This window comes from Notolepis coatsorum, assembly GCF_963971535.1.
Source record: "Notolepis coatsorum genome assembly, chromosome: 19".
Lineage (NCBI taxonomy): Eukaryota > Metazoa > Chordata > Actinopteri > Aulopiformes > Paralepididae > Notolepis > Notolepis coatsorum.
The window spans coordinates 80503352-80531204 of record NC_140183.1 but is presented as its reverse complement, the minus strand read 5'-3'; the positions used below and the strand labels follow the sequence as shown (position 1 = coordinate 80531204).

Sequence of the window (27853 nt, the reverse complement as noted above, 5' to 3'; positions counted from 1 at the left end):
CCTATGGGCGGAACCAAAACCCAAGGGCCAATCCTGGCCGCGCAAGTCATGACATGGAAAGGAAGACAACTATAGATATATATAGAACACTAGATAGCTTAAGGCGGAGTCACCAGCGTCACTGAACCGCCGCCATCTTGCTCGAGTCAGCCTTGAGTGAGAGTGAGTGAGCTGCACAGACAAAAATACTCATAACTCGCTGAAATATTGACGGATTTACAAGCATTATTAACGTGGCTATGATTCAAGTGGTTTGTAAAAAAACATCTTTAAAAAAAAAGTATGCAGTATCATAACTACATCTTTGATGTTTATAGCAAACCAACCCGTTTGTAAATCCGTCAATATTTCAGCGAGTTATGAGTATTTTTGTCTGTGCAGCTCACTCACTCACGGCTGACTCAAGCAAGATGGCGGCCCCACGACGACGTCGCTCGCCATTGGCCGGCAGCGCGGGTAAGCTATCTAGTGTTCTATATTATATCGATGGAGATGGAGACAACAACCACAATATTTTGTACAACGTTTATTTCAGAGGACAAGTGTTGTAAAAAAAAGAATTAATAATAAAAAAAAAAAACTGCTTACTCATTGCATCTTGAAATATATCACAAAAAGAACAGAAAACTGTACAAGTTTAATAAAAAAAAACTGCTAAAAAGGATGAATGAATGAAAACTGTATTTAACAGATTGCAGAATGGGTACAATACAGTACGGCTCAATACACACAATTGTTAAGGGGTTGCAGACCAGAGAAAGACGTTTGTCTTGTTTACATCAGGGTCCCCCATTTTCAATTCATAGTGACATTTATGACATACACAAGGCATAAAAGAAAATATTGTTTGGTTCCTGTTGGTTGTCAGTTAAGGCCATGGGTAGTGTAAGATTCTGATCAAACTGGCCAGTATCACGTCTTCGTCTGTTTGGCCCTCCATCCAATTCCTCTGCGTTGTGTACTTTTAATGGTCCTGACGTCTCCGATACTGGTAGATAAGATCCTTATCTTCCCCCATTAGTGCAATCCATAAACCATAATACTCCTCCACTTCCGTAAGAATTCGACACTTCGACAACGTGAGATACCTTGTGAGGAAAAGCGTTGTTTTATTTCTCTAAACAGAAACCTCATAATCAGATGTTATCAGATGTTATCAAATTGTATCGTCCTTGAAGAGTCTATTCTAATGATCTTTCGGTGTGTTCAGATTGTCCTTTTGTGATTCAGTCCAATAGTGTTCAGGCCTGTTCGTTAGCCTAAGACCATCCTCGTGGTAGCCGAAGCTACTGATGTCGTGGCATTCTTCCTCCTCCCCCCCCCCCCCCTCTCTCGTGATGAGAGGAGAGAAGGTCCTCTGTGTGATCTCAGTCCTACTCGCTCTCGGTCAGATTCTAGTCCGAGTCAGATTCTAGTCTGTCTTACACCCGGAAACACTGTTCGATTTATAGATGTTCGTCGTCGCAACGACGGCCCCGCCTTCTGGTTGTCATGCGACGTGTTGTCATGACAACTGCGTTTAACCTTTACACACACTTCAAAACGTTTCTCTACTGTTGCATTAAAGAGGTCACCCCTCTCCCTCGCTCTGGGCCTCCAGTACACTCTAATCTCAGATGTTCTAATGAGGAATGTCAACAAACAGTCTCTCGCTGGCAGTGTGGCTCACAACAATCACCCTGCTCTACTGAACCACCGTCTCCTGCTTCCACCGTCCGCATGCACTTCGACCTCTCTGACCCGGCACCGTTTTAGCTGTGGTCACTCCCCCCAATCTATACATCACATACATTGAAAAAGCACCCTGTTTCTCTCAATCCCCCCTTTGATTCTTCAATCAACTTTCAGAATCAACGGACTACTTGGTTTTTCAATTAATTATACCCAAAAATAGACTCATAACAATTAGGGCCCCGCCGTCTGCTGTTTTTTCCTCGTTTTCCATTACCCGCATCACACCCAAACCAGAAAGGATAAACAACGGTCATGGAGGAGAGAGAGAGAGAGAGACAGAGAAAAACACAGATTGCAACTTTTCAGACGACACACCTAAAACCCTTCGGCCCCCCTATTCGGTACCCCACGTCCAAATCAGAGCGCTCCCTTCCCTCTCTTACAGTACACCTCCCATCTTGGGCCGGTTCCGTCTTCTAGGGCAAGGGCCCCTTTCAGTGACGGCTCCTTTCCTGAGCTGGTCCCCCTCCCAGGGCGCGGTCCCCTAGGCAAAAGTGTCCCCCCTGGTCTGCTACTGCTCAGTGTCTCTGGCTGTCCTCTCCACATCTGCTCCTCCACCGCCGCCGTCTCCTCTCTCTCGTTGTGGATGATCTGTGTACCAGGCGTCGGTGCCTGGCCCCTGCGGCTTCCTCCTCCTCCAGTCTGTCTCCTGGTCGTCTCCATCGCTGTCGGTGTCATTCCCCCCTTGAAAGCAGAAACACAACACCGGCAGTCGTCTGTACGTTTGACTTCCCTTGTTTTGCTATTAGTCTACCATGGCTTTGGGCCTGCAGCTCGTTCTCTATATATTTTTTTCCTCTGCAAGCCCCTATTTGTTCTCTATTAGTCCCCCACCTTCTCAACACCCATATCTAATCCTACAGGGCTGTTCCCTGTTTTGTTGTCTTCCGGCGTGACACCAGCAGCTAAACGATACCCACTCGGCGCTCTACGTTTGTCCCACGGTTGACCCCCAGCGCGCGCCAGTTCTTTCTGGTGACGTGTCCCCTCAAGACTCTGCCTATTTATTAGGTGTGAGAAGGCCCCACTGGAATTCAAACTCCCTCTTTATTCAATTATTAACCCATTCAAATAACTGCACCATCTTTCTGTGCAATTCTTATTTAATCTCATTAGATTCACTATTGAATCACTCCCCCACTCCGCCACTAGATGGTAGTACAGGCCTCTATCTAAATATTCCCCTATGGGTAATGAAAACTCCCCAGCACTACCCCCCCTCCGCCACTAGGTGGCGACCTACTCCTCCTCCATGGTGTTTTAGTTGACGTGTCACTTCCTGGTTCTTTATCTGTTGTTATCTCCTCGTGGTGCTCACGGCCATTTTGACTCGCTCATAATGGCTACTCTCTCACAAACAAAACGAACGCTGCCCCTCCTTCCAAGGCCTAAAAACACTGCTGTTTTCCTCTCTTTCCTATCCATTATCAGGGGACGCTTTCTCAGACTAATACTCTTGCCTGATCGGACATAATACACACTGGTACAATCTCCTTTCGACTTTCCTTCTGTTATGAAAACAGTCCCGCCATAACAATTTTTCGATCTGATTCAAGCGCCCCCCCCCCCCTTTCCTCATCTCGCATTTACCCTCCTTAAACCAAAACTGTGCAGCCTGCCTCGTTTGCTTTTCATTCTCTGTAGATAACACCCTCGATTTTCACCATGGTTCTCTGCTCATATTATCACAGCTGGCATGCTCTGTGTCGAACTAGAAATGTTTACGTTTACGGATTCACTATCTGTTCGTTTTTATTTGGCGTTAAAATCAAAACAACCGTGTGCACAGTGAACTCACATTTTTGATCGGAGCGCTGTTTCCCCTACAGCGCTGGTTTGCCTCCTGACCGCTCGACTCGCCGCTCTCTCCCAGGGCTGACCGGCCTTGCTTCGATCATGATTCTCCCACACATTGATGACTGTTGTCCACTGTCGCCCCATTATTGAATTTATCCGTTGTTCTTATCTCTTGCAAATCCGGCTGTCATCAACAACCAACAACAACCAACTGTTCCCGTTGTTTTAATCTCTTGCAAATCCGGGTCCCAACGGCATCAACTGTTAGATTCTGATCAAACTGGCCAGTATCACGTCTTCGTCTGTTTGGCCCTCCATCCAATTCCTCTGCGTTGTGTACTTTTAATGGTCCTGACGTCTCCGATACTGGTAGATAAGATCCTTATCTTCCCCCATTAGTGCAATCCATAAACCATAATACTCCTCCACTTCCGTAAGAATTCGACACTTCGACAACGTGAGATACCTTGTGAGGAAAAGCGTTGTTTTATTTCTCTAAACAGAAACCTCATAATCAGATGTTATCAGATGTTATCAAATTGTATCGTCCTTGAAGAGTCTATTCTAATGATCTTTCGGTGTGTTCAGATTGTCCTTTTGTGATTCAGTCCAATAGTGTTCAGGCCTGTTCGTTAGCCTAAGACCATCCTCGTGGTAGCCGAAGCTACTGATGTCGTGGCATTCTTCCTCCTCCCCCCCCCCCCCCTCTCTCGTGATGAGAGGAGAGAAGGTCCTCTGTGTGATCTCAGTCCTACTCGCTCTCGGTCAGATTCTAGTCCGAGTCAGATTCTAGTCTGTCTTACACCCGGAAACACTGTTCGATTTATAGATGTTCGTCGTCGCAACGACGGCCCCGCCTTCTGGTTGTCATGCGACGTGTTGTCATGACAACTGCGTTTAACCTTTACACACACTTCAAAACGTTTCTCTACTGTTGCATTAAAGAGGTCACCCCTCTCCCTCGCTCTGGGCCTCCAGTACACTCTAATCTCAGATGTTCTAATGAGGAATGTCAACAAACAGTCTCTCGCTGGCAGTGTGGCTCACAACAATCACCCTGCTCTACTGAACCACCGTCTCCTGCTTCCACCGTCCGCATGCACTTCGACCTCTCTGACCCGGCACCGTTTTAGCTGTGGTCACTCCCCCCAATCTATACATCACATACATTGAAAAAGCACCCTGTTTCTCTCAGTAGGTAGGGAATTTATTTTATTTTATTTTTTCCCACGGCGACTATGGATAGGATAGGGAATTTCTTTATTTAATTAAAAATGTTCACGACAACATGGATGCATGTACTCTGCCAGCATGTTTAATATCCATAATACTAAAGGTTTGACTAAGATTTTTATGAAATGTTATTGTAAAAAAAGAATATATATATTTTTAACTCAAAATAAATTGGGTCGGACCTAAATCGGCAGGGTCGGTCGGCAACCGGAACCAAACCATTTTTTCTTTTAGGCCCAACATACATGACATCATGACATTTATGGCATAGGGACATACATGACATAGGTATATAGTACTGTTACATTTGTGACATATATGATATGCAAATATACAGTACTGTTACCCATAGATCCTGACAGAGAGTATATACATATGATGGGAGGAGACTGTACATTACTGTAGGAGGGGGTGGGTGGGTGGGAGAGAAATATACATATGGTGGAGAGAGAATATATACATACGGTGGGGAGGAGACTGTACATTAGGAGGGGGTGGGTGGGTGGGAGAGAAATATACATACGGTGGGGAGAGAATATATACATATGGTTGGGAGGAGACTGTCTATTAGGAGGGGGTGGGGGTTTGGACATTTATGGTGGCCAGTTTCGAATTGCAGCCTCCCGTAGGTGCTCTTTAAGAGCGGTTTTGAATGTGGGTAGGGATTCACATTCCTTTACAGCTTTGGGTAGGGCGTTCCACATTGATGTGGCATAATTGCGAAACGTGTTTAGTCCCTTGTTTGAGCCGAATCTGGGTTTAACATGATTTGTTGAGCTTCCTCTGGTGTTGTGGTCATGGTATTCACTGACCTTTGGGAAGTATTTTGACATGTACATGGGTACCTTAGTCGTATAGTGTATCTTGTAGACCAGGCTCATTGCAAGTTGCTGTACTCTGTCGTCTACTCTAAGCCATCCTAGGTAGTCAAAGTGGGCAGGGGTGAGGTGGGTTCTAGGAGTAAGGTCAAGTAGTAGTCTGACGAGTTTGTTTTGTGATGTTTGTAATCTTGTTTTTAGCACCTTTGAGGTGCTTTGGTACCATGAGGTGCAAGCATAGTCATAGTACCCTTGAATGAGTGCTCCTGCCAGAGTCTTCAGGGTATTCTTGTTTACCAGAGAGGAGATCCGGTACAAGAATCTAGTTCGTTGGTTGACTTTTTTTTATTACCTTGGATGCCATTTTGTCACAGGAAAGATTTGCCTCTAGGATGGAACCTAGGTATGTAATTTCATCTTTCCTTGTGACAATATTGTCACTCACTGTAACTGAGAAGCCGTTGGTCTTGCTGAGTTTGTTATTTGATCCGAAGAGAATGGACTCTGTTTTACCCAGGTGTAATGATAGTTTGTTATCAGCGAGCCAGGTGCAGATTCTGCCGAGTTCTGAGCTGAGAGTTTTTTCAACCTGTAACTTGTTCTTGTCAGAGACCAGCAGGGCTACCAAATACTCATTTGGCACACAGCAACACCAAACTCCGCATCAAGCTAGGCTTGAAGTAAACTAGCTGGTATGCCATTCCTATACTAATGCTCGACCACATTAGGCTAAGGTTGAGAGAAAATGGCATAGGCCAGAAATCAAATGAGTGCCAAACTGACTCAACATAGAGCCTCAAAAATTACTTTGTTGGCTTTGTCATTATAATACCAACGTTGGTCATGCCAATGGCGCAAAGTTCAAATAGTCACTAGATAATTTTGTAAAAGGCAATGTTCATAATCCCAGCACTGATTGCATACGCCTTTTCAAATGGAGCTACGTGCTCTGTCACATGATTGCAGGTGACCCTGATGTAAACAAGATGAAAGTCTTTCTCTGGTCTGCATCCCCTTATGTATTGTGTATTGAGTTGTACTGTACCCATTCTGCAATCTGTTAATTAAAGATTTCAATCAATCAATCACCTGACCCACCACACCAAAATTAAGTTACTTTTGATACCTTTGATTAGCATGTAACGTTAGCGAACTGTTGTATTGTATTGTTTTACATTGTAAGTTTGTATTGTATGTTTTTATTGTATTTTTATATTGTATGTACCAGGGACTGGAGATGTAAAATAGCAAAAGCTACAATCTAGTGCAATGCATCTTTTCTCTTTGGAGACTACTATTTTTTTTGTATGTTGTCCCTGAAATAAACTTCTATTTTATAAAAAAAAAAAAAAAAAAAAAAAAAGGGGGGGGGGGGACTTTGGGGAAGCAGCAGTCATGTGACAGAGTACATACCTCAGTTTCAGGGGGGAAAAACATATGAGACATGCAAACAGTGCTGGGATTATAAACACTGTCTTTTACAAATGATCAAGTATTTCAACGTCACACTGTTGATCAAGGTATTGTAATGACAGAGCCAACAAAGTAATTCTAAAGGGTCCGTTGTGCCAGTTTGGAAATTATGTGATCTCTGGCCTGTTATTTTCTCTCAACCTTATCCTAATGTGGTCAAGCATTAGCGTAGGTTTGGAAAACCAGCCAGAAGTAAACACGATTACAAGAGAAATGCTGTGCAAACATCCATTAAGGCTGATAAAGTGTCCGTTCATAAAAGCATACAGGGAAGTGGGCACTTTGCAGGGTCCGATCATTGGGAGTGAAATCCACTTACATGACAGCACTATACAGTATGTGTTCTTATATGCCTCTATGTAGAGTAGAGTCTGTCTGGTTCAGTCAAAATCACTCTCGTATGCATCCCGGTTATAACGGCTTTTTCTTCATTCCAAATACTGCAATGAAGAGGAGAAACTCTGTGAAGGCTGGAAGAACACTAGAGAGAGAGAGCGAGATACATTAAACACATTTTCATTCTCTCTCTCTGACACTGACCTCTTCTGAGAGAATTGTTGAATATATATAGATACACAAATGTTCTAGAATGTTTGGTTATGACTAGGGATGTCCGATATTATCGGCCCACCGATATTATCGGCCGATATCGGCATTAAAATGTGATATCGGAAAGTATCGGTTTTCAATTTTTTTTTACATTTCTATAGAAATGATGTCCGATATTATCGGCATTAAAATGTGATATCGGTATCGGAAATTAAGAGTTGGACAATATCGGTATAGGTAAAAAAGCCAATATCGAGCATCCCTAGTTATGACATCATACTGTGACATCACAAATGTTCTATAATGTTTGATTATGACATCATACGGTGACATCACAAATGTTCTAGAATGTTGGATAAGACATCATACTGTGACATCACAAATGTTCTAGAATGTTCTATTATGACAAATAAGACGGTTCAATGACTATCTAAATCCAATCAATATTCCTAATGCCGTTTCAATGTAAAGTTATAAAAATAAACAAACATTCATATAATACAATAACCTAAATATATAGCTTTGGCTCCTCTACACACACTCACTCACACACACACCAACCTGCAGAGGGCAAAAATAACCCAATAGGTCCAGCATTCCCACTTCTGAAATACATAGAAAGATAGGGACACAGATGCGCTGCAGTGGACAGCCAGTGCTGGGGAAAATACTGTCAGGGAAAGAAAACCTGCTTGGAAGATGCTCACGTCTGCACACACACTGACCTGCAGACAGCAAGGATCCACCAGTAGATGTCACACTCCCACTGCTCAAACAGAAAGAAAAGCAGCGCCACAGAAGCACTAGCATGGACAGCAATGGCTGCAGTGGATCACGATGGCAGCACACAGAGGGTGTTTTGAGTCATGGAATCATTAACCAATGACATGGTTGTCCCTACAATAGCCCTTTTCCAGGTTGCATGAGACAACTTTTTATGTTTCTGCCTTAAAGATGCTCTATGTAAGTAATATGTTTTGACCATTTGAAATGAGGACTGTGTACAGACTCAACCACGTATAGCCTACTTACATGGAAACAGCACATAATATAGGGGTCGAGTCCGCGCGGTCCTCATTCCATCGGGCTGGCAAAGACAACCATACAATGAGGTACATAATTGATGCCGGGGGCTTGTTCCATAAGGCCTTCCTAAAGTAAACTAAACCATGAGGTTCAATATCCCTCTACAAACTGATTACAAGTGAAATGCATAACATGTTGGAGCCACTCTGTTGTGTTCTTAGTTTATCTAGGCCTAGGTGTTGAACATAACGTAATGTACAGTCTCACATTTGGTCATTGCGGGTATCCATACATGTGTGTATATAACCTCTGCGCATGTGCAATAAACTCTCTCTCTGCCCCACCAAGTTCATGTGTAGACGTGCGGCTTTGTTCCTGCAGTCCAACTCAACAAAAGTACATTAATAACATACCTAATAAGTATGTAGCTAGACATCCGTGTCATAAATATGAACAGTGCAACACTAGGGATATTCAAAATGTTTGGTGAAGGTGCCAGGTTAGAAATTTTTCTTTAAACCACATCAGTGATAATTCAGTTATTTTTGGAGTATTGGAACATTTATTTTGATGTTTTCTTCAGATTATTCAGATGCTTCAAATAAACCTAGAATTGAATTCATTATTTATACCCTGGATCTCGTTTAGGATTTTTTTGTATGTGTGTGTATTGAAGACACTACCTGGTTTACCAACAAGAAGCATAATTAACACTTTGGTCGCCAGGCTTAAATTCAGAATAAACCATCCCACGCCAGCTCTATTTGTCTATGGAGAAGTTCCCCTTCTTTGCAGGGCTATAACTTTTTAAATTGTATTGCTAAATTGACATTACTATGGCCCATTCAACATCAAGTATCTATTGTTCAGGGTGTAGCAACGTTATACTTTTTCATTCACATATTCATACTAAAATACGGTCTAAAGTATAAGTATGTTTTTATCGTTTTCTGCAGCTTTCTCCAGAATGTGATTTATAGCCCTAAATGCATTATATTGATGATTGTATACAGTTTGATAGCAATCTGCGCGAGATAAAAAAATTCAAATGGACGTGCTTCTAGAAGTTACTACTTATCATCGGATGTTGACCGGATGGGGGGGGGGGGGGGGGTCGTTTATAATTCCGTGGCCAACGTTAGATGATTCATCTAGTGTGGGTGATATGATCATCAGAGCAGTTTATATCGAACACGTTAAAAAAAAACGCTGAATCTCACCGTAGCTTCCTCGGGCCGTTGGGCGATGAGCGTGGAGCAGAAATATTCCTATTATGGGATGTATGCGATCCATCTCCAGGTTGTATAATAGTATATACGTCCAAATCATGTTGTTTATCGAGTTATTGGTAACGGATTGCTATCCATTGTGTCTAGCTTGTGTCCCGGGACTATTAGCGAGTGATCGGACCGAATTGGAATGAGCACCAGCTTCCGGTTTCCGGTTTGAGCGATCCGCCGATCGGCCACCAGATGGCGCTCTTGAACCGTTGGAGAGTTGAGAGGGGATCAACAGTAGATCTCAAGTCTCCGGGGGAGAAATATGATTTCGATCACAGATTATTGAAATATTGATATCAATGACGTGTTACGGCGTCTTTGGCAGAATGAGCATGGCGGGGAATGACGTGGTAAGACGTTTTTGGCGACCATAGTGACCAAAGGTGGGCCGCGAGCAGCCACGGGAGGGCCGCGAGATGATTAAAATTTTTTTTTTTTTTTTTTTTTTTGTCAGGCCACTAAACTTAGAAGCAGGCCAGGACAGTGTTTCTAGTTGTATTCTAAAATTCTATTCTATTGTATTCTAAAATGTGACTATATGGTTTTATATTAACTTAATAAATAAACAAAAACGGAAAATCTACTTATTTCAACGAACATTTCAAACTAAATAACAGATTATGCACATAAAACGCTGAAAACAACCGAAGCAACAATAGTATTTTAATGAGGCTATTATTATTATCATTATTATTTTGCAACAAGTTAGCCCTCTCATAAATAGCACATATAAATGAATAACTAACTTGAACTAACTTAACACTTTGAGCGCCACGCCGTGTTTTCCTTTTTACCCCCTTGAATGCCACGGTCCACTCCCAATGTTAATGTTAATATCGCTTAATCTATGTTTTAAATTATGGCTATGTGTCTAATCTGCCCGTCGCTTATCAAAGAATCATTTTCCAGTCAGTGTTGTCAAGGCAGATTGGTTGTTTATCTCTTCATTTCCATTTGAGAGCATTTAGAAAAGCACACGTTTTCAGGTGAAAAACAACCTATTCCCTGATAATCGCCTTTTACTGGAATATTCCAGAACGTTGATATTTGTCTGCCTATTTATGAATCGTTTTCAAATAAACGCTAGATTATCAATAGTATTGAAAGCCGTGACGTGGCTTTCAACGCCACTATCGTAAACCCGAGAAAAGCCGTGACGTGGCGCTCAAAGTGTTAATAGGATTGAAGTGATATTTGGCTTAAAAAATCGGTCACCTGGCAAAAAAATAAAAAGCCTGACGATGTGCATTGGGCCGCGGCTCTCTGACGCCTTATTTTCTGGGTCCCGGCCTGAAAAGTTTGGGAACCCCTGGTTTAGACGACAGACAGATGTATGTTGGGCTTGTGTCTCAGTTTTCTGTTGGAGTAGATTAATCAATGTAAAGGATACAGAGGAGTCCCTGGCTGCAGTTGAACATGGAGACCCCAGAGAAGAAGCCAGCCAGCTCTATAGCAAACAGACCTATCGTCACTGCTAATGCCACCACCAACCTGAGACAGACAGGAAGAAAGGTCACACAATATGTGTGAAAATAGTATGTATGTATGTTATGCGAGTGTAATAAAATCTCACTTTGTGTCTTCCTCTTCATACTGCTCTTGTGTGAAATCCAGAGGCAGGCAGGCCTTCACGTTGTTTTCCTATGTCAAATGATGAATGAATGAATAAATGAAAACTTTATTTAACAGATTGCAGAATGGGTACAATACAGTACGGCTCAATACATACAATTGTTAAGGGGATGCAGACCTGAGAAAGACGTTTGTCTTGTTTCCATCAGGGTCCCCCATTTTCAATTCATATAGACATTTATGACATACACAACATACATGACATTTATGGCATAGGGACATATAGGTATTTAGTACTGATACATTTGTGACATAACGGTATTCAAATATACAGTACTGTTACCCCTAGATCCTGACAGAGTATATACATATGATGGGGAGGGGACTGTACATTAGGAGGGGGTGGGTGGGTGGGAGGGAAATATACATACGGCGGGGAGGGAATATATACATGCGGTGGTGAGGAGACTGTCTATTAGGAGGTGGTGGGGGTTTTGGGCATTTACGGTGGCCAGTTTCGAATTGCAGCCTCCCGTAGGTGCTCTTTAAGAGTGGTTTTGAATGTGGGCAGGGATTCACATTCCTTTACAGCTTTGGGTAGGGCGTTCCACATTGTTGTGGCATAATTGCGAAACGTGTTTAGTCCCTTGTTTGAGCCGAATCTGGGTTTAACATGATTTGTTGAGCTTCCTCTGGTGTAGTGGTTGTGGTATTCACTGACCTTTGGGAAGTATTTTGACATGTACATGGGCACCCCGGTCGTATAGTGTATCTTGTAGACCAGGCCCATTGCAAGTTGCTGTACTCTGTCGTCTACTCTAAGCCATCCTAGGTTGGCAAAGTGGGCAGGGGTGAGGTGGGTTCTGGGGTTCAGGTCAAGTAGTAGTCTGACCAGTTTGTTTTGTGATGTTTGTAATTTTGTTTTAAGCGCCTTTGAGGTGCTTTGGTACCATGAGGTGCACGCATAGTCATAGTACCCTTGAATGAGTGCTCCTGCCAGAGTCTTCAGGGTATTCTTGTTTACCAGAGAGGAGATCCGGTACAAGAATCTAGTTCGTTGGTTGACTTTTTTTATTACATTGGATGCCATTTTGTCACAGGAAAGATTTGCCTCTAGGATGGAACCCAGGTAGGTAATTTCGTCTTTCCTTGTGACAATATTGTCACCCACTGTAACTGAGAATCCGTCGGTCTTGTTGAGTTTGTTATTTGAACCGAAGAGAATGGACTCTGTTTTGCCCATGTGTAATGATAGTTTGTTATCAGCGAGCCATATGCAGATTTTGCCTAGTTCCGTGCTGAGGGTTTTTTCAACCTGCAATTTGTTCTTGTCAGAGACCAGCAGGGCTGAGTCGTCCGCAAACAGGAACAAGTTGCAGTCACAGGCTGACGACATGTCATTTGCATAAATTAGGAAGAGTAGCGGTCCTAGTATGCTTCCTTGTGGAACACCACAGCTCACTGTGAGGGGGGGGGATAGAGTACCGTTTACCTCTACCATCTGTTCTCTCCCCTCCAGGTAGGATTGCATCCAGCTCACTGATAAGCTATCAAAACCAATTGCTTTTAGCTTGTCCATTAGAATGGAGTGATTGACAGTGTCGAAGGCCTTTTGTAGGTCCAGCATGACCATGCCGCAGTATTTGCCCGCGTCCACCTCTTGTTTGATGTGGTCGTTCAAATAGAGAAGGCACGTGTCAGTGGAGTGGGACGTTCTGAAGCCAGATTGGAATTCGTAGATTAGATTTTTTTCCGCCAAGTACTTTTCGACCTGTTCATAGACTATTTTCTCCATGACTTTCGAGATGGTGTCAGTTTATGTCAAGGCAAAATAGACACAGCATGAAAGACAGTGAGACACAGGTTTATATCAGAGGTAACATTAAGAGTCATAGATTGACAAGAAAGAGATGGTGCTGGTGGTGGTGTTGGTGTTCTGAATAGGGGCCTTGTGCAGTTCTCCTTCTAGTTCTCCTTCTTACAACATACATCTTGAACAACATCCTTCTTCCAACATGGCTGCCTGTAACCACTTTTGAACTGTGCAGTGGTAGAGTAAGTAAAACACTGGTAATTATATTACTGTTCCATTGTGACTTGTTTACACGATCCTGTAAGAATAAAGAGATTCACAATATTTCTCATATCAACACAGCAACCATTGTCATGTACAAAACAATGGTTTCTATGTTACAGTCTATGTTTCTATGTTGGAAGACCAAGAAACTACACAAGCATTCCGTGCAAGGCCTCTATTGATTAAAAAGCTAACGTTAACAGATCATATGGGGAAATGAATGAAATTATCTTGATGCTAACGTGGTATTGAAAATGGGGGAACCCTGATGTAAACAAGACGAAAGTCTTTCTCTGGTCTGCATCCCCTTAACAATTGAAATAAAGTGTTCAATCAATCAATCAAGTATGAATAACCTTCCTAACTTACCCTCGACCAGAAGATAGTGATAACAATGACAAGGTGGGCTATGATGGTCAGAAACCGTGCAGGAACCAGGCTACTGACGACGGACATGGCTGGTGTGTACAGTAAAGTTAGGTTGAATAGGTGATGTGCCAACGCTATCGATTCGCCTGACTTGCTGTCGCAAGCTAGGCTAGCTAACTTAGTAAAAGAGAATCGTACAACTCATCACGCAAAACGATCTAGCGAGGAGAACGATATATATATATCTATGGCGAGAACGACGTGTTTGGTTAACTATTACTTTACTGGCTAATAAATAACGATATATATATATAAACAGACTTTGAGATTCGCTACAATGCGGCCACTCAAACATATCAGCTTCGCCGTTGCTAACAAAGCTGGTTGGTTACTACAACCATATGACTACAACAACTTAAACCAGGGTGCACACTTGATTACTGGCCGGTTTAATCATGAAAACAGATCATTTAAGGTTCCGGACACGGAGGGAAATTGTGGGGCACTGACTCTTTGGCACCAGCGAATGTCTTTTCTTACACACTGCTGCCATCTGGTGGTGAGGTTGTTAACTGGGCCACAGCCAACAATTTTACTAGAATATTTTTTATTATGAGGGATGCTGCTAACCCCCCCCCCCCGAAAATACAATTTGGAGATCTATTTTGGAGCATATGCGTGACTAATTAACCGGATATTATCGGCCAAATATTTAAACTCATGGATCAACACTATGTTTCAAAATATATTCCACCCAGTCTTGCAAAATAGGAACCAATGCATTGCTTACGACAACGCTATGAGTCAACCACTTACAAAATACCCCCCCCCCTCTCTCTCCCTGAAATGGAACGCACTCAGTTTCTACGTGCGAGTTCTTTTCGAGAGGAACGGTAGAGGATGCTGTGTGCGCCACAGCAAACATCAGCAGACCACAATCAATTAGAGCACATCTATTGTGACCAGTCCATGAGTCCAGACCTAACCTACCGTCTTCTCTTCGGACCTGGTCCGGTCCACAGCTTTCCTGGAAACGGATTTAGTCACCTTAAGCTGCGAGAGGCACCGATTCGCATTCTCAAGGCATGGCAGAAGCGGAGTTACAAACCTTCACCTCGATAATGGACGCGTTGGTTCGCATTAGTGTAAGCGTGATTCTCCTATATAGCCCACAACTGGCTATTTTATATACCGAAATCGAAATCAATGTCTTACCTACATGTGTTTGTTGTATATGCCATTGCTGCATCATTTCCATAGTCTCGTCCTGTATTGTCTTAGAATATTACAGCATGTATTGTGTAGTCCAATAAATATCCTAAAGCAAAATCAAATGAGCTGACGGTGAATTATGAAATCTGCATGCCCGAGGTCCCCATAGTTCATAATTTAAGATGAGCATATAAGAGAACTAAGGAGGCCTGGCCTGGTGATTAGCACTGTTCCACATGCAGGATATGCATGGATATATGGGGACGTTTTCTACAGAGAAGTAAATGGTTGATTATCTATTGAATCGTGAGATAAAAAAAAAAAAAGAAAACACATTGATTAAATACAAAATAAAATCTGGCCATTGGCCTATAGCTCCAGGGGGGAATGGAGGAAGCAAGGCCACAGCTAGGTCAGGCCTACTGAACACTCACCTCATCTTGTCTAATCGAATAAATCAAAACAAACTCTTCTATGATAGCGGGGGAAATGTTGGCTAAAGGTAGCTTTACATGCGTTCCTCACACATGACGAGGAGGTACTAGGGATGATGCTTGTTGTCATAGAAACGGGATGCAGCCTGCAGCTCTGGACCATGGCCTGGCAGAAGCGGTGTGTAAAACCCAGTGAGGCACATCGAAACCTATTTGTTGAATACACATGCAAGCCACGCCGTCAGCTATAGGTCTGAGCATTGTGCCAACATTTTTTACGAAAATCCCAAGTTTTTTACATAAAAAGCAGGCAACAGACAAATGCACATAGAGAAGACTCTCTCCATGTAGGATAGCGTGCTGCTGGCTTGTGCTTGAAGTCATCAGAGGCTGTTGTACTTTTACACTTCTGTGCTCTAACATCAGTTCTTATTAACCACATACTTCTTTGTCCTGGCCTCCTCTCTCTCTCTCTCTCCCTCTCTCTCTCTCTCTCTCTCTCTCTCTCTCTCTCTCTCTCTCTCTCTCTCTCTCTCTCTCTCTCTCTCCCTCCCTCTCTCTCTCTCTCTCTCTCTCTCTCTCATCTCTCTCTCTCTCTCTCTCTCTCTCTCTCTCTCTCTCTCTCTCTCTCTCTCTCTCTCTCTCTCTCTCTCTCTCTCTCTCGAACTACTCCCGGTGTCTCTCGACCCCATCTTCCAGCGGAGAACAGGATGCATGGAATGTAAGAGCTACTCCTTTACTTATTGCGCTGACTCAGATTTCCTCTCATCTGACTCATCTCTCAATACCTTACTTTCCCCACAACCGCCTATCGTCTTCCCTCGTCTCGTCTTAACCCTTTCACTACCACACCACCACAGAAGGTTAACCCTTTCACCAGCACCACTACAGACGGTCTGTAGTGTGGCAGTGAACGGGTTAACATTCTGTAGTGTGGCAGTGAAAGGGTTAACCTGTATTGTCGCAGTGAAAGGGTTAACCATTTGGTAGTGTGGTAGTGAAAGGGTTAATCTCCTCGCTTCTTTCATTATGGTTGATCCCCCCCCCCCCCCCCCCCCCCTTCTTCTTCCTCCCCAGTCCAACATGAAGAGCATGGAACAGGAGCTGCACTGTCCAGTGTGCACTGAGATGGTGAAGCAGCCCGTCCTGCTGCCCTGCCAGCACAGTGTGTGTCTGCTGTGTGCCGCCGAGGTGTTGGTGCAGAGCGGCTACCCTCCCCCCGATCTGCCCCCGGAGCCCAACTCCCCGGCCTCCACGCCCAACACACGCTCCCCGCGCCAGGCACGGAGACCCACGCCCAGGACCCCGACCGCCTGGAGCGGGTCCTCAGAGCAGGTGTGTTTTATTTTGTGTTTTCTTTTCTGTGTGTCTGTTTTGCAATCTTGTGTGTTGTGAGTATAAGATGATAAGTAGCCTAGAGATATATAGATGGTGTTTCAAACAATGACACAACATGTACACTGGCGCAACTTATGCTGGTCCTTGGAAACAGCTGGTATGATTTGAGATAGTATGGGTGAAATGGGTGCTTAAGACCCAGGGCCCTCATTCATCAACGTGTCTTACGCACAGATATGTGCTTAACCTGTGCGTACGACCATTTCTAAGCAAAGAGTGGGATTCATCAATTTCAACTTGAACTTGACTTCGTGCTTATGTGTACGCACAGCTCGGAGCACACTTAGCTGACGCCCAGTGGTAGAATATCGTTACTACGGCATAATCGCTCCTCAGTTCTGCATTAGTTTCAAGGCGGAAATAAGCTTCCGTGCATTAGTGTTCAACTTCTGTATGACCCGTAATTCATTATAGTTCATTGTAAAATAGCGACAGTAGTGTAATTATAACGGGCTCACACGCGAACAAGAGGTTGGCCTGCTTGTTTGGCACGGGGGGGCAGACGCAGAACACCAACCTCCAAACGCGATTAAATATTGTTTCAAATAAAAAGCGAATTATTTTGTGTGTCATGTTTCCAAATAAGATTGGTCACGAAATGCTTTCTACTTCAATTTGTTGGTTAGAATAGATGACCTCTGTTGAAACTTCACTGAGACTAACAGTCTATTTGTGAGCTCCCGCTCAGATGTGATAATAATAATAATAACAATAATAATAATAGCTTCATTTTATATAGCGCCTTTCAAGAGACCCAAGGTCGCTTTACATAGATAGGGGGGGGGAATAACAAAGTAACAGACATAGTGGACAGACACACAACATATAAATATGATGATGGAATTCATTCAAGATCCTCTCCACCCTCGGGTCTTTGCCACCGGCACGGTCCATCGTGATATTGGAGATGGATCGAGCAATAGACTGTTACTGTAGCTGTCAAAGCTCCATCACAAATGCAGTTATGTGAATAGAAAGGGATTCCACTCAGTCAATGTTGCGATGCGCATTTGCCTGATACATGTTGTTGCTGCCGGGAGGAAAGGCATGCTGCATGTTTTCAATCCATTAAATAAAACGGATACTTTTTGCAAGGGTTTACTGACTGTCATACAAATAATCAACCAACTACATACTGTAACTTTTCAGTGCACGTTCTTATTTACATTGTGACAACAGCCTTGTGAGTTCCCGCAGTGACCCGCACACAGACATGATGGAATTCAAGTTCAAGTTTGTATTGATCACATATAGGCAGGCTACACATGGCATATAGGCTACATCATTGGCAGTGAGATTCATTGTTCTTGTATATGCTCTCGTATTATTGTTTATATAGGCTACCCAATACTGACATCAAAATAGATTGTATGCCTCTAGAAATCATATGCAGCAGGTAGAAAATTGACGGAAAATCCGTCGCGATTTGGAATAAAATTGAGGAGAACTTTAATCCCTGGGTATTAATCAAACAAAACGGAAAAAGGCAGTCATATTCCAGCACGGTCTTTATTAGTGTTTGCGCTGCCCAGGCAGCAATGGTTAATAGATATCATATCCGACATCACCGTACGTGTACACGTCTGTCAGCCTGTCTCATGACACGCTTCCCTCGGTTTAGTCCATTCTTCCACATTTCATGGGGGTGTTCCATTACCGTATATGGTTAATCGGGGCGGTTTTGGTATGCAAATACGTGAAAGTGTGCACGAGCCTCGGCGCAGGGCCAAGGTGATATTTATCATGACAGGTGTGCGTAGAACCTGCGTACGCACGTGTGGTAAATCCTGTTTTTTTTGTGCATGCACTGATTCTAAATTCTGTGCTTACGTGTGGAAATAGAACATTTTCTACGCCACGTTGATGAATGAGGGCCCTGGAGTTTATTGACAGTGTCCAGTTGTATCACGCTGACTGACTGACTGCTACAATATATGCATTGCGCTGCGTTGCTTCTTCAGGAAAACGCTTTGATTTGGGATAGTAAGTGTATACTTGAGTCATTCCACCAATCCAGTCCGATTTGGACTTTGGGATTTTTTTTTACCAAGAGGTATTACTTTTCTGAACACCCCTCAAGATGAATGACATATTTAACTTCCAGAAAAATATATTTTCCCATCTCAGGCATGAAATCTCTATTATTTTTGGTCATTATCATAGTTTTATTGTGTTTTTATATTAAGCTGTAGTGTAAAGCACCCTGTGCATTCGTGCTGTGAAGGGTGCTATATAAATAAAGGTCATTCATTCATTATTGTATGATATGGACACCATTATTCTTCAACCCCGTTACGGACACTCTGGAAGCTCTCTGAATAAGATTAAACCATGTATTTGTGCTAAAGTCAACATTTCTATAATAATTAGATGTCCTTCACACCATTTCTATAATTGCTCTATAAAATCCTACACGTTTTGCTATTCTGAACCCTGCAATTTGCCTTTTTTTGACAGCGGCCGCAAGCGTTTTCATCAGAAATGTGATTTGCCCTTTCTTATGTGACCTATTCTTATGTTTGCTCTAAACGTTTCAGACAAAATTATTCAAAAGTTGAATTTGTTTTTCATAAACTTAAAGAAATAATTAATAAACATGTAGCTGTAACAGGGTTGAGTCTAGGGTAACATGTGAGCACACACACACAGCAACATGCACATTACAATTAATATGTATGTGGCATAAGCATGTTGAAAAAGCTCAATAATTAATTTAACTATTATTGTATAACTTCAAAATCGGTGTTAAAATCACAACCCTGTTACAATCTCACAACCCCATTACATTCAAACATTACATTCAAACGTAACGGGGTTGAGTGTAACGGGGTTGTGATTTTTTGCACAAAATGGTTGCTACTCCACATGTGGTGAATACCTGGGCCCTCATTCATCAACGTGATGTAGAAAATGTTCTATTTCCACACGTAAGCACAGAATTTAGAATGAGTGCACGCACAAAAGAAACGGGATTTACCACACGTGCGTACGCAGGTTCTACGCACACCTGTCATGATAAATATCACCTTGGCCCTGCGCCGAGGCTCGTGCACACTTTCACGTATTTGCATACCAAAACCGCCCCGATTAACCATATACGGTAATGGACACCCCCATGAAATGTGGAAGAATGGACTAAGCCGAGGGAAGCGTGTTATGAGACAGGCTGACAGACGTGTACACTTACGGTGATGTCGGATATGATATCTATTAACCATTGCTGCCTGGGCAGCGCAAACACTAATAAAGACCGTGCTGGAATATGACTGCCTTTTTCCGTTTTGTTTGATTAATACCCAGGGATTAAAGTTCTCCTCAATTTTATTCCAAATCGCGACGGATTTTCCGTCAATTTTCTACCTGCTGCATATGATTTCTAGAGGCATACAATCTATTTTGATGTCAGTATTGGGTAGCCTATATAAACAATAATACGAGAGCATATACAAGAACAATGAATCTCACTGCCATGTATGATGTAGCAGATACGCCATGTGTAGCCTGCCTATATGTGATCAATACAAACTTGAACTTGAATTCCATCATGTCTGTGTGCGGGTCACTGCGGGAACTCACAAGGCTGTTGTCACAATGTAAATAAGAACGTGCACTGAAAAGTTACAGTATGTAGTTGGTTGATTATTTGTATGACAGTCAGTAAACCCTTGCAAAAAGTATCCGTTTTATTTAATGAATTGAAAACATGCAGCATGCCTTTCCTCCCGGCATCCAGCAATAACATGTATCAGGCAAATGCGCATCGCAACATTGACTGAGTGGAATCCCTTTCTATTCACATAACTGCATTTGTGATGGAGCTTTGACAGCTACAGTAACAGTCTATTGCTCGATCCATCTCCAATATCACGATGGACCGTGCCGGTGGCAAAGACCCGAGGGTAGAGCTGCCGCGGTATTGATGTTTTCCTTACCGCACACATTTTCAAAATATTTCCTACCGCCGCGGTATTTACCGCACACACGCACACAAAAAAATAGTTTTAAAGCATTTTTTTTGTAGTCTACTCTTTATAGCATATAGCCTGCCTCTAGTCTAAATGTCTATCTTTAGAGGATGACTTTGCAGCATGAATATTGTTTGGGATTCGGCAAGCACGCATTAGTTATTAAAAGTGAAACACGGATTCGAAGTCTCCCCTCGGTGTCGCGAGCAGGGGTGGTAGCGGCGCGCCCGCCGGTTACCCCCCCGACCATTTCTTCTTATTATTATTATAACGTTACTACTTATGATTACAAAGGCATTCGATTTGTGGCATTAACGTTAGTATAGTTACACGTTCGTATTTACCGGACCATAGCAAGGCAAGCGTTACTCAATTAATATCTAAGTTCCTTTCTTTGCTCAGAGCGTGCCGAGTTGTACCCATTCTGCGGTCTGTTAATAAAGTTTTCAATCAGACAAGTGTATAGAACGAAGGGCTTTTATTATAACATTTCGTTGCAGTAAAATCATTATGCCTCGTTCCCTGAGGAGCGACGGCGTCGGTAATCCACTCCGGTCTCCGGTGGGAGCTAACGTACTATTAGCCATGTTGTGACTGTGAGCTCTGATCAATGGCTCATGGCTGAGATTCAGGAAGTAAAAGCACTGCAAGATGCTCCAGAATGTGACGCGTATCTCTTCTGACCAATCAGTGGTCTGCAGTGTTTCATGTGACTTTTCTGGTACCCAATAGGGTCGCTTGGAATCTCGACAGAGAAGTAGGGTATATCTGCAGAGCCGCAAGCCCAACGAGAGCGTAATAATAATAATAATATAATAAAAAACAGCGGTGATGCCGGTATTCAGCCCAACGCTGCGGTGGGCATGATGTAACAGCGATACCGCGGTAATACCGATACCGCGGCAGCTCTACCCGAGGGTGGAGAGGACTTGAATGAATTCCATCATCATATTTATATGTTGTGTCTGTCCACTATGTTTGTTACTTTGTTATCCCCCCCCCCCCCCCTATCTATGTAAAGCGACCTTGGGTCTCTTGAAAGGCGCTATATAAAATGAAGCTATTATCATTATTATTATTATTATTATTATTATTATTATTATTATTATTATTATTATTATTATTATTATTATTATTATTATTATCACATCTGTGCGGGAGCTCACAAATAGACTGTTAGTCTCAGTGAAGTTTCAACGGAGGTCATCTATTCTAACCAACAAATTGAAGTAGAAAGCATTTCGTGACCAATCTTATTTGGAAACATGACACAAAATAATTCGCTTTTTATTTGAAACAATATTTAATCGCGTTTGGAGGTTGGTGTTCTGCGTCTGCCCCCCCGTGCCAAACAAGCAGGCCAACCTCTTGTTCGCGTGTGAGCCCGTTATAATTACACTACTGTCGCTATTTTACAATGAACTATAATGAATTACGGGGGTCATACAGAACACGCGCCAGTGTCTTTATTTCCGCGTTGAAACGAATGCATGTACTGAGGAGCGCTTATGCCGTAGTAACGATATTCTACCACTGGGCGTCAGCTAAGCATGCTCAGAGCTGTGCGTAAATATAAGCACGAAGTCAAGTTCAAGTTGAAATTGATGAATCCCACTCTTTGCTTAGAAATGGTCGTACGCTGCACACACACACATATGAGGCATGTACACATGCTTACGTGACACACGTACCCACATACATGTGTCGGAGACATGCGTGCATGCATGTTATCATGCACAACTGCATATGTCTGGGGCGCTTTCTCTCACATGCAATATGGAGAAGGGTGGCATCCCGATAGAGGATGCAGCACATACCTGCTCGAAGGTAGTTCGGTCTACATGCAAGGTATATATATCAGGGATGTATACGCATAATGTATAGTATAGTATGTTTCTTTTTTCGTAAGTCTTTTTTTATTTTCCATGTCAGTTATTAATGTATTTGTATGAGTCCTTTACATGTTTTGTATGTTCTTACAAAAAAGAAAAAGACAAATCCTGGAAATTGAATATGATGATGTGGAAAGAGATGTTTGGAATGTTGGAGAGATTTGTGCAAAAAAAAAAAAAAAAAAAAAAAAAAATGGTCGTACGCACAGCTTAAGCACATATTCATTTTTTTCATTTTTTTATTTATTCGTACATGGAATTACGAATTACAACAGTCCAAATTCATATAATTCACCAAAAATACCATACATATCTGTGCGTAAGTCACATTGATGAATGAGGGCCCAGGAGAGCACATGGCATGCATGATATTAAGAAAGCATCTAAAAAAATTTTATAACAAAGATCATATTCACAAGTAATAGTTTGCTATATTTCTTTCAAGTAACGGTGTTGAGTAATTATGCTTAACTACCATAATATTACATGATAAATGACTGAAAACATAGTACAATGAGGTAGCTACTTGCCTGTTTCTGGTGTTGTGTTCTCCAAAAGACTTCAAAGTTGTCACTTCCTGTTTCACATGCTTCTATGGATTGAACCATTATTTTTGTGGGGGGGAGAATGCTCAGTGTAACAGGGTTGAGGGTTACTGAGGGACAGACTGAATAATGTTATTTTAATGAATAATTATTCATTTATTTTGAAATAAATCATTACCAGCATTAACAGCACAGATGGATGTTCATGGAAAAAAGTATGGACTTTTTACACATTTTCTTGGTCATATCCCAAATACATTTTCATGAAATGCCACGAGGGACATGTCAAAATACATGGTGTCAACTGAAATAACAACATAATGCATAATAAAAAAAAATACATTCATGCAATGTTTTTACACTTTATTAAAGAGGACATCTCAACTGAAATAAATAGCATTTCAAAGCACATTTTGGTAACTGATTAGATAAAGGACACTTAAAAACATCAGAGGGACTCAAATCGGACCGGATTGGTGGAATGACTCACTTATTACGGGGGGGAACAACCTGTGCAGTAGGTTAGAAACTAATTTAGACAGAGTTGCCAATATACAGAATTGTAGGATTCATGTTTAGCATTGTGTCAGCCAATGTTTACATGTTTGAATGTTGTGGACCGGATGTCCAACTAAAACAACGTCATTATCTAGCAAATAAAAACGGTCTACACGTTTAACAATGCACGTGGGGAAAATAATGACATCGGTGCCCAAAATGATGACCATGAAGTGATCCGGAGTGACGTAATCTTCTCAAGGATGAAAACAGGACGACACCGAGTCACTCACTGCCGGGTCAGCTTCTCAGGCTCTGAGGGGATTTAGCTGCTGACACGTCGGTTGTAAGGCCTAACAAAAATAATAGTTGGTTTCAGGTTGGTTGTCAGTTTGGCCATGGGTAGGTAGGGAATTTATTTTTATTTTTTTTTTATTTTATTCTTTCCCACGGCGACTATGGATAGGGAATTTCTTTATTTAATTAACCCTTTCACTGCCACACGACAGAAGGTTAGCCCTTTACTATCACACAACCGACGGCGATGCTCCATCATTAGCATCATTAGCTCCGCGGATGCGGAGCTAATGATGCTAATGATGGAGCATCGCCGTCGGTTGTGTGATAGTAAAGGGCTAACCTTCTGTATTGTCACAGTGAAAGGGTTAACCGGCTGTCGTGTGGCAGTGAAAGGGTTAAAATGTTCACAACAACATGGATGCATGTACTCTGCCAGCATGTTTAATATCCATAATACTAAATGTTTGACTAAGATTTCTATGAAACTTTATTCTAAAAAAAAAAAAAAAAAAAAAAAAACGTTTTTTTTTTTTTTTTAATATATAATTTTTTTTTAAAACTCATAAAATATATTGGGTCGCACCTAAATCGGCAGGGTCGGTCGGCAACCTGAAACCAACCATTATTTTTGTTAGGCCTAGCCACCTTTGCTATGAGCTGATTTATTGTTTCTCATGACTTATTTAACAGTATATAGGGCACATCAGAGAGAGAGAGGTGAGAGAGAGAAAGAGAGAGAGAGATAGAGAGAGGAGAGATTGAGATAGAGGAGAGGAGAGGAGAGAGATTTGATGTTTTATGTTTTTGATGATATTTTATGATATTTTTATGTACTTTGACATTGATATCTGTTTATCATGTTTATGTTAATATTAATCATTTGCTTGGCAACATGTACAAGTTACGTCGTGCCAATAACGCCATTTGAATTGAATTGAATTGAATTGAGAGAGAGAGAGAGAGAGAGAGAGAGAGAGAGAGAGAGAGAGAGATAGAGAGAGAGAGAGAGAGAGAGAGAGAGAGAGAGAGAGAGAGAAGAGAGAGAGAGAGAGAGAAGCAGAAAAGGAGGGTGGATCTGGTGAGCAGCTTTGGGAGTGTGTGTGTTCATGTGCATCATGTGTGTGCATGTATGTGTGTGTGCTCACGTGTGTATGCATGAGAACATACAGACTATTTTCAGAATGAGCAACAGTTCTATCTAACCTTTCTCTGTTCATCATAGTCCTCTTTGGGGAAAAAGGAGGAACATGAATATTGTTCTCCTCTTACCTTACCAAGGCCGAAGGGCCGGCCTACAATAGCGAATGTCCCTAACTGACTGACTAACTGACTGCTCATTGTTGAAACACATGTGTGAGTGTTAACTAGATTAGTCTTGTTTCTCCTGAACCTCATTTAATTCCCATGTTCTCTGCCCCTATATCCCTTCTAATCAACCCCTCATACTCTCTCACTATATTTCTAACCTCAACCCCAATGCATTACTTACACTTCACCCCCCCTACCTCTCTCCATCTCTATCCTTCCTTCCTTCCTTCCTTCCTTCCTTCCTTCCTTCCTTCCTTCCTTCCTTCCTTCCTTCCTTCCTTCCTTCCTTCCTTCCTTCCTTCCTTCCTTCCTTCCTTCCTTCCTTCCTTCCTTCCTTCCTTCCTTCCTTCCTTCCTTCCTTCCTTCCTTCCTTCCACCCTTCCACCCTCCCTCCCTGCCTCCCTCCCTCTCTGTCCTTCTCCCAGCTTGTGGGACGTACCCAGGCGCCGAAGACGTAAGGAGCCAGGTCCCCCCATGCTGTTCCCCTGTCCTTCCTGTCACCAGGACGTGGAGCTGGGGGAGAGAGGACTGACAGAGTGCCTCCGCAACCTCACCTTGGAGCGCATCGTCGAGAGGTACGCATAAAACATATCACACAAACACAACCACACACACACACACACACACACACACACACACACACGCATGCACACACGCACGCACGCACACACACACACATACACACACAGATATGTAGACACAAGCATACGCACATAGATACACACACAGAAATGCACACAGATACACACATAGAAATGCATACAGATACATACAGACATGGACACACACATGCACGCATGCGCACACACAAGCACACACAGACCCACACCCAGGGCCGCCTCAGGGGGTGTGCGAGCAGTGCGGTCGCACAGGGCCTCGCGGGAAGGGGGGCCTTGCACAAAAAAAAAAAAAAAAAATTATTATTATTATATTTCTTTTATAATTTTTTTTTTGCGAGGCCCCCCTTCCCGCGAGGCCCCTTTTCATCACAGACCTAAAATCTAGTTTTGGCTTATATGCTTATATATTTCACATTAGGACACGTTTGTTAGAATGTGTTTGACTTGTTCCTGGCTCTGCGGCTCTGCAGAACTGCAGATACACTATTGGAGCTCTGGGGCTCTGCAGCAGACATACTATTGGTTTCAACGAAGGGAGGGGTTTACATGTGTAACAGTCGGCCGGCGTGCGTCAGCTGCGTCTGACTATTTGCGCGTGCAGCATTGGAGGTTATGCCAGCCAAGACGAAGAGGATGGTCGTTCGGCAGATGGACTGAAGATGAAGTTGTTGCATGTTAGAAAGTTCAGTCAAGCTAGCCATGTCGGCTTAGCTAAAGGCAGGGACAGCTAGTTAGCTTTAGCTACGTTATAATATCGAGTGCTAACGTGTGGTTCAGTTGGGATAGCCATGTCGGCTAGTAGCTTAGCTAAAGGCTAACTAGCGTTAGCTAACCTAGAAAGAGCGCGTGCAGCATTGTTATGCCAAGATGAAGAGGACGGTCGTTCGGCAGATTAACTTGGTCAACTCACGCGGTTGTCTCCATCCTCTTGGACGTTTGGTGAGTTTTTAATGCACTCTATTCTATTCCCGCCGTGGAGATATCTCTCTCTCTCTTGGGCCGGCTAGCTATCGTGGCTACGTTATGTTGGCTAACGTTATGTGGAGCCAGCGGGCCGGCTAGCTATCGTAGCTGACGTTCTGTTGGACCAGCGGGCCGGCTAGCTATCGTAGCTAACCTTATGTTGAGCTAGCGGGCCGGCTAGCTATCGTAGCTAATGTTATGTTGAGCTAGCGGGCCGGCTAACTATCGTAGCCAACGTTATGTTGAGCTAGCGGGGCCGGCTAGCTGTCGTAGACGTTAGGTTGAGCAAGCGGGCCGGCTAGCTAACGTAGCTAACGTTATAATGAGCCAAGCGGGCCGGCTAGCTAACGTAGCTAACGTTATATTGAGCCAAGCGGGCCCGGCTAGCTGTCGTAGCTAATGTTATATTGAGCCCAAAGCGGGCCGCGCCCTACTAACGTAGCTAACGTTATATTGAGCCAAAGCGGGCCGGCTAGCTAACGTAGCTAACGTTATATTGAGCCAAAGCGGGCCGGCTAGCTAACGTAGCTAACGTTATATTGAGCCAAACGGGCCAGCTAGCTGTCGTAGCTAACGGTGTGTACCTGGTGTCAGTACCCTGGCTACTCTATTTGCAGTTAGCCTCCTTAGCTGATGTCGGCCGTTGGCTCCTTGCTACTTTGTTTTCTCTGGTATAGATCCTCTTCTCTTTGGATTTAAGTGTTGATCTTTGTCCTTTTGGATCTATGTATATTCATGTTGCCTTGAAGTTATCTTTTCCTCTGTTTTGTTCTTCCATTAAAAGTTGAAT

The 27853-nt window shown here is 42.8% G+C and overlaps 2 protein-coding genes across 3 annotated transcripts in view; one reads left to right on the top strand and one right to left on the bottom strand.

Moving 5' to 3' along the window:
* Positions 1-6958: 6958 nt before the first annotated feature.
* On the bottom strand, positions 6959-14314 carry tmem107l (transmembrane protein 107 like). 2 transcript variants are annotated; one of them, XM_084336275.1, is made up of 5 exons: positions 13929-14314; positions 11484-11551; positions 11301-11401; positions 8330-8426; positions 6959-7536 (listed from the first exon to the last, which is right to left on the bottom strand). In XM_084336275.1, exons 1-5 carry the CDS (start codon positions 14013-14015, stop codon positions 7467-7469), a joined length of 423 nt encoding a protein of 140 aa, XP_084192401.1. In that variant the 5' UTR covers positions 14016-14314; the 3' UTR covers positions 6959-7466. The 2 variants fall into 2 exon arrangements, with proteins under 2 accessions (XP_084192401.1, XP_084192400.1); XM_084336274.1 differs by having other exon boundaries at positions 6959-7495.
* Positions 14315-15013: 699 nt separating this feature from the next.
* Positions 15014-27853, top strand: part of trim46a (tripartite motif containing 46a) — a gene marked incomplete at both ends in the record, with an annotated part of 56815 nt that continues 43975 nt past the window's right edge. The window contains 5 exon segments of the mRNA XM_084336077.1: positions 15014-15073; positions 16652-16874; positions 16877-16909; positions 25906-25923; positions 25926-26055. Of these exon segments, the coding sequence (XP_084192203.1) occupies positions 15014-15073; positions 16652-16874; positions 16877-16909; positions 25906-25923; positions 25926-26055 (464 nt within the window).

Coding starts and splice junctions, on each gene's coding strand:
- tmem107l (XM_084336274.1), bottom strand. CDS start 14,015: ATGTCCGTCGTCAGTAGCCTGGTTCCTGCACGGTTTCTGACCATCATA. Junction 11,402..11,483: donor TATGAAGAGGAAGACACAAA/GTGAGATTTTAT, acceptor TGTCTGTCTCAG/GTTGGTGGTGGCATTAGCAG. Junction 7,496..8,329: donor TGGATCCTTGCTGTCTGCAG/GTCAGTGTGTGT, acceptor TCTTCATTGCAG/TATTTGGAATGAAGAAAAAG.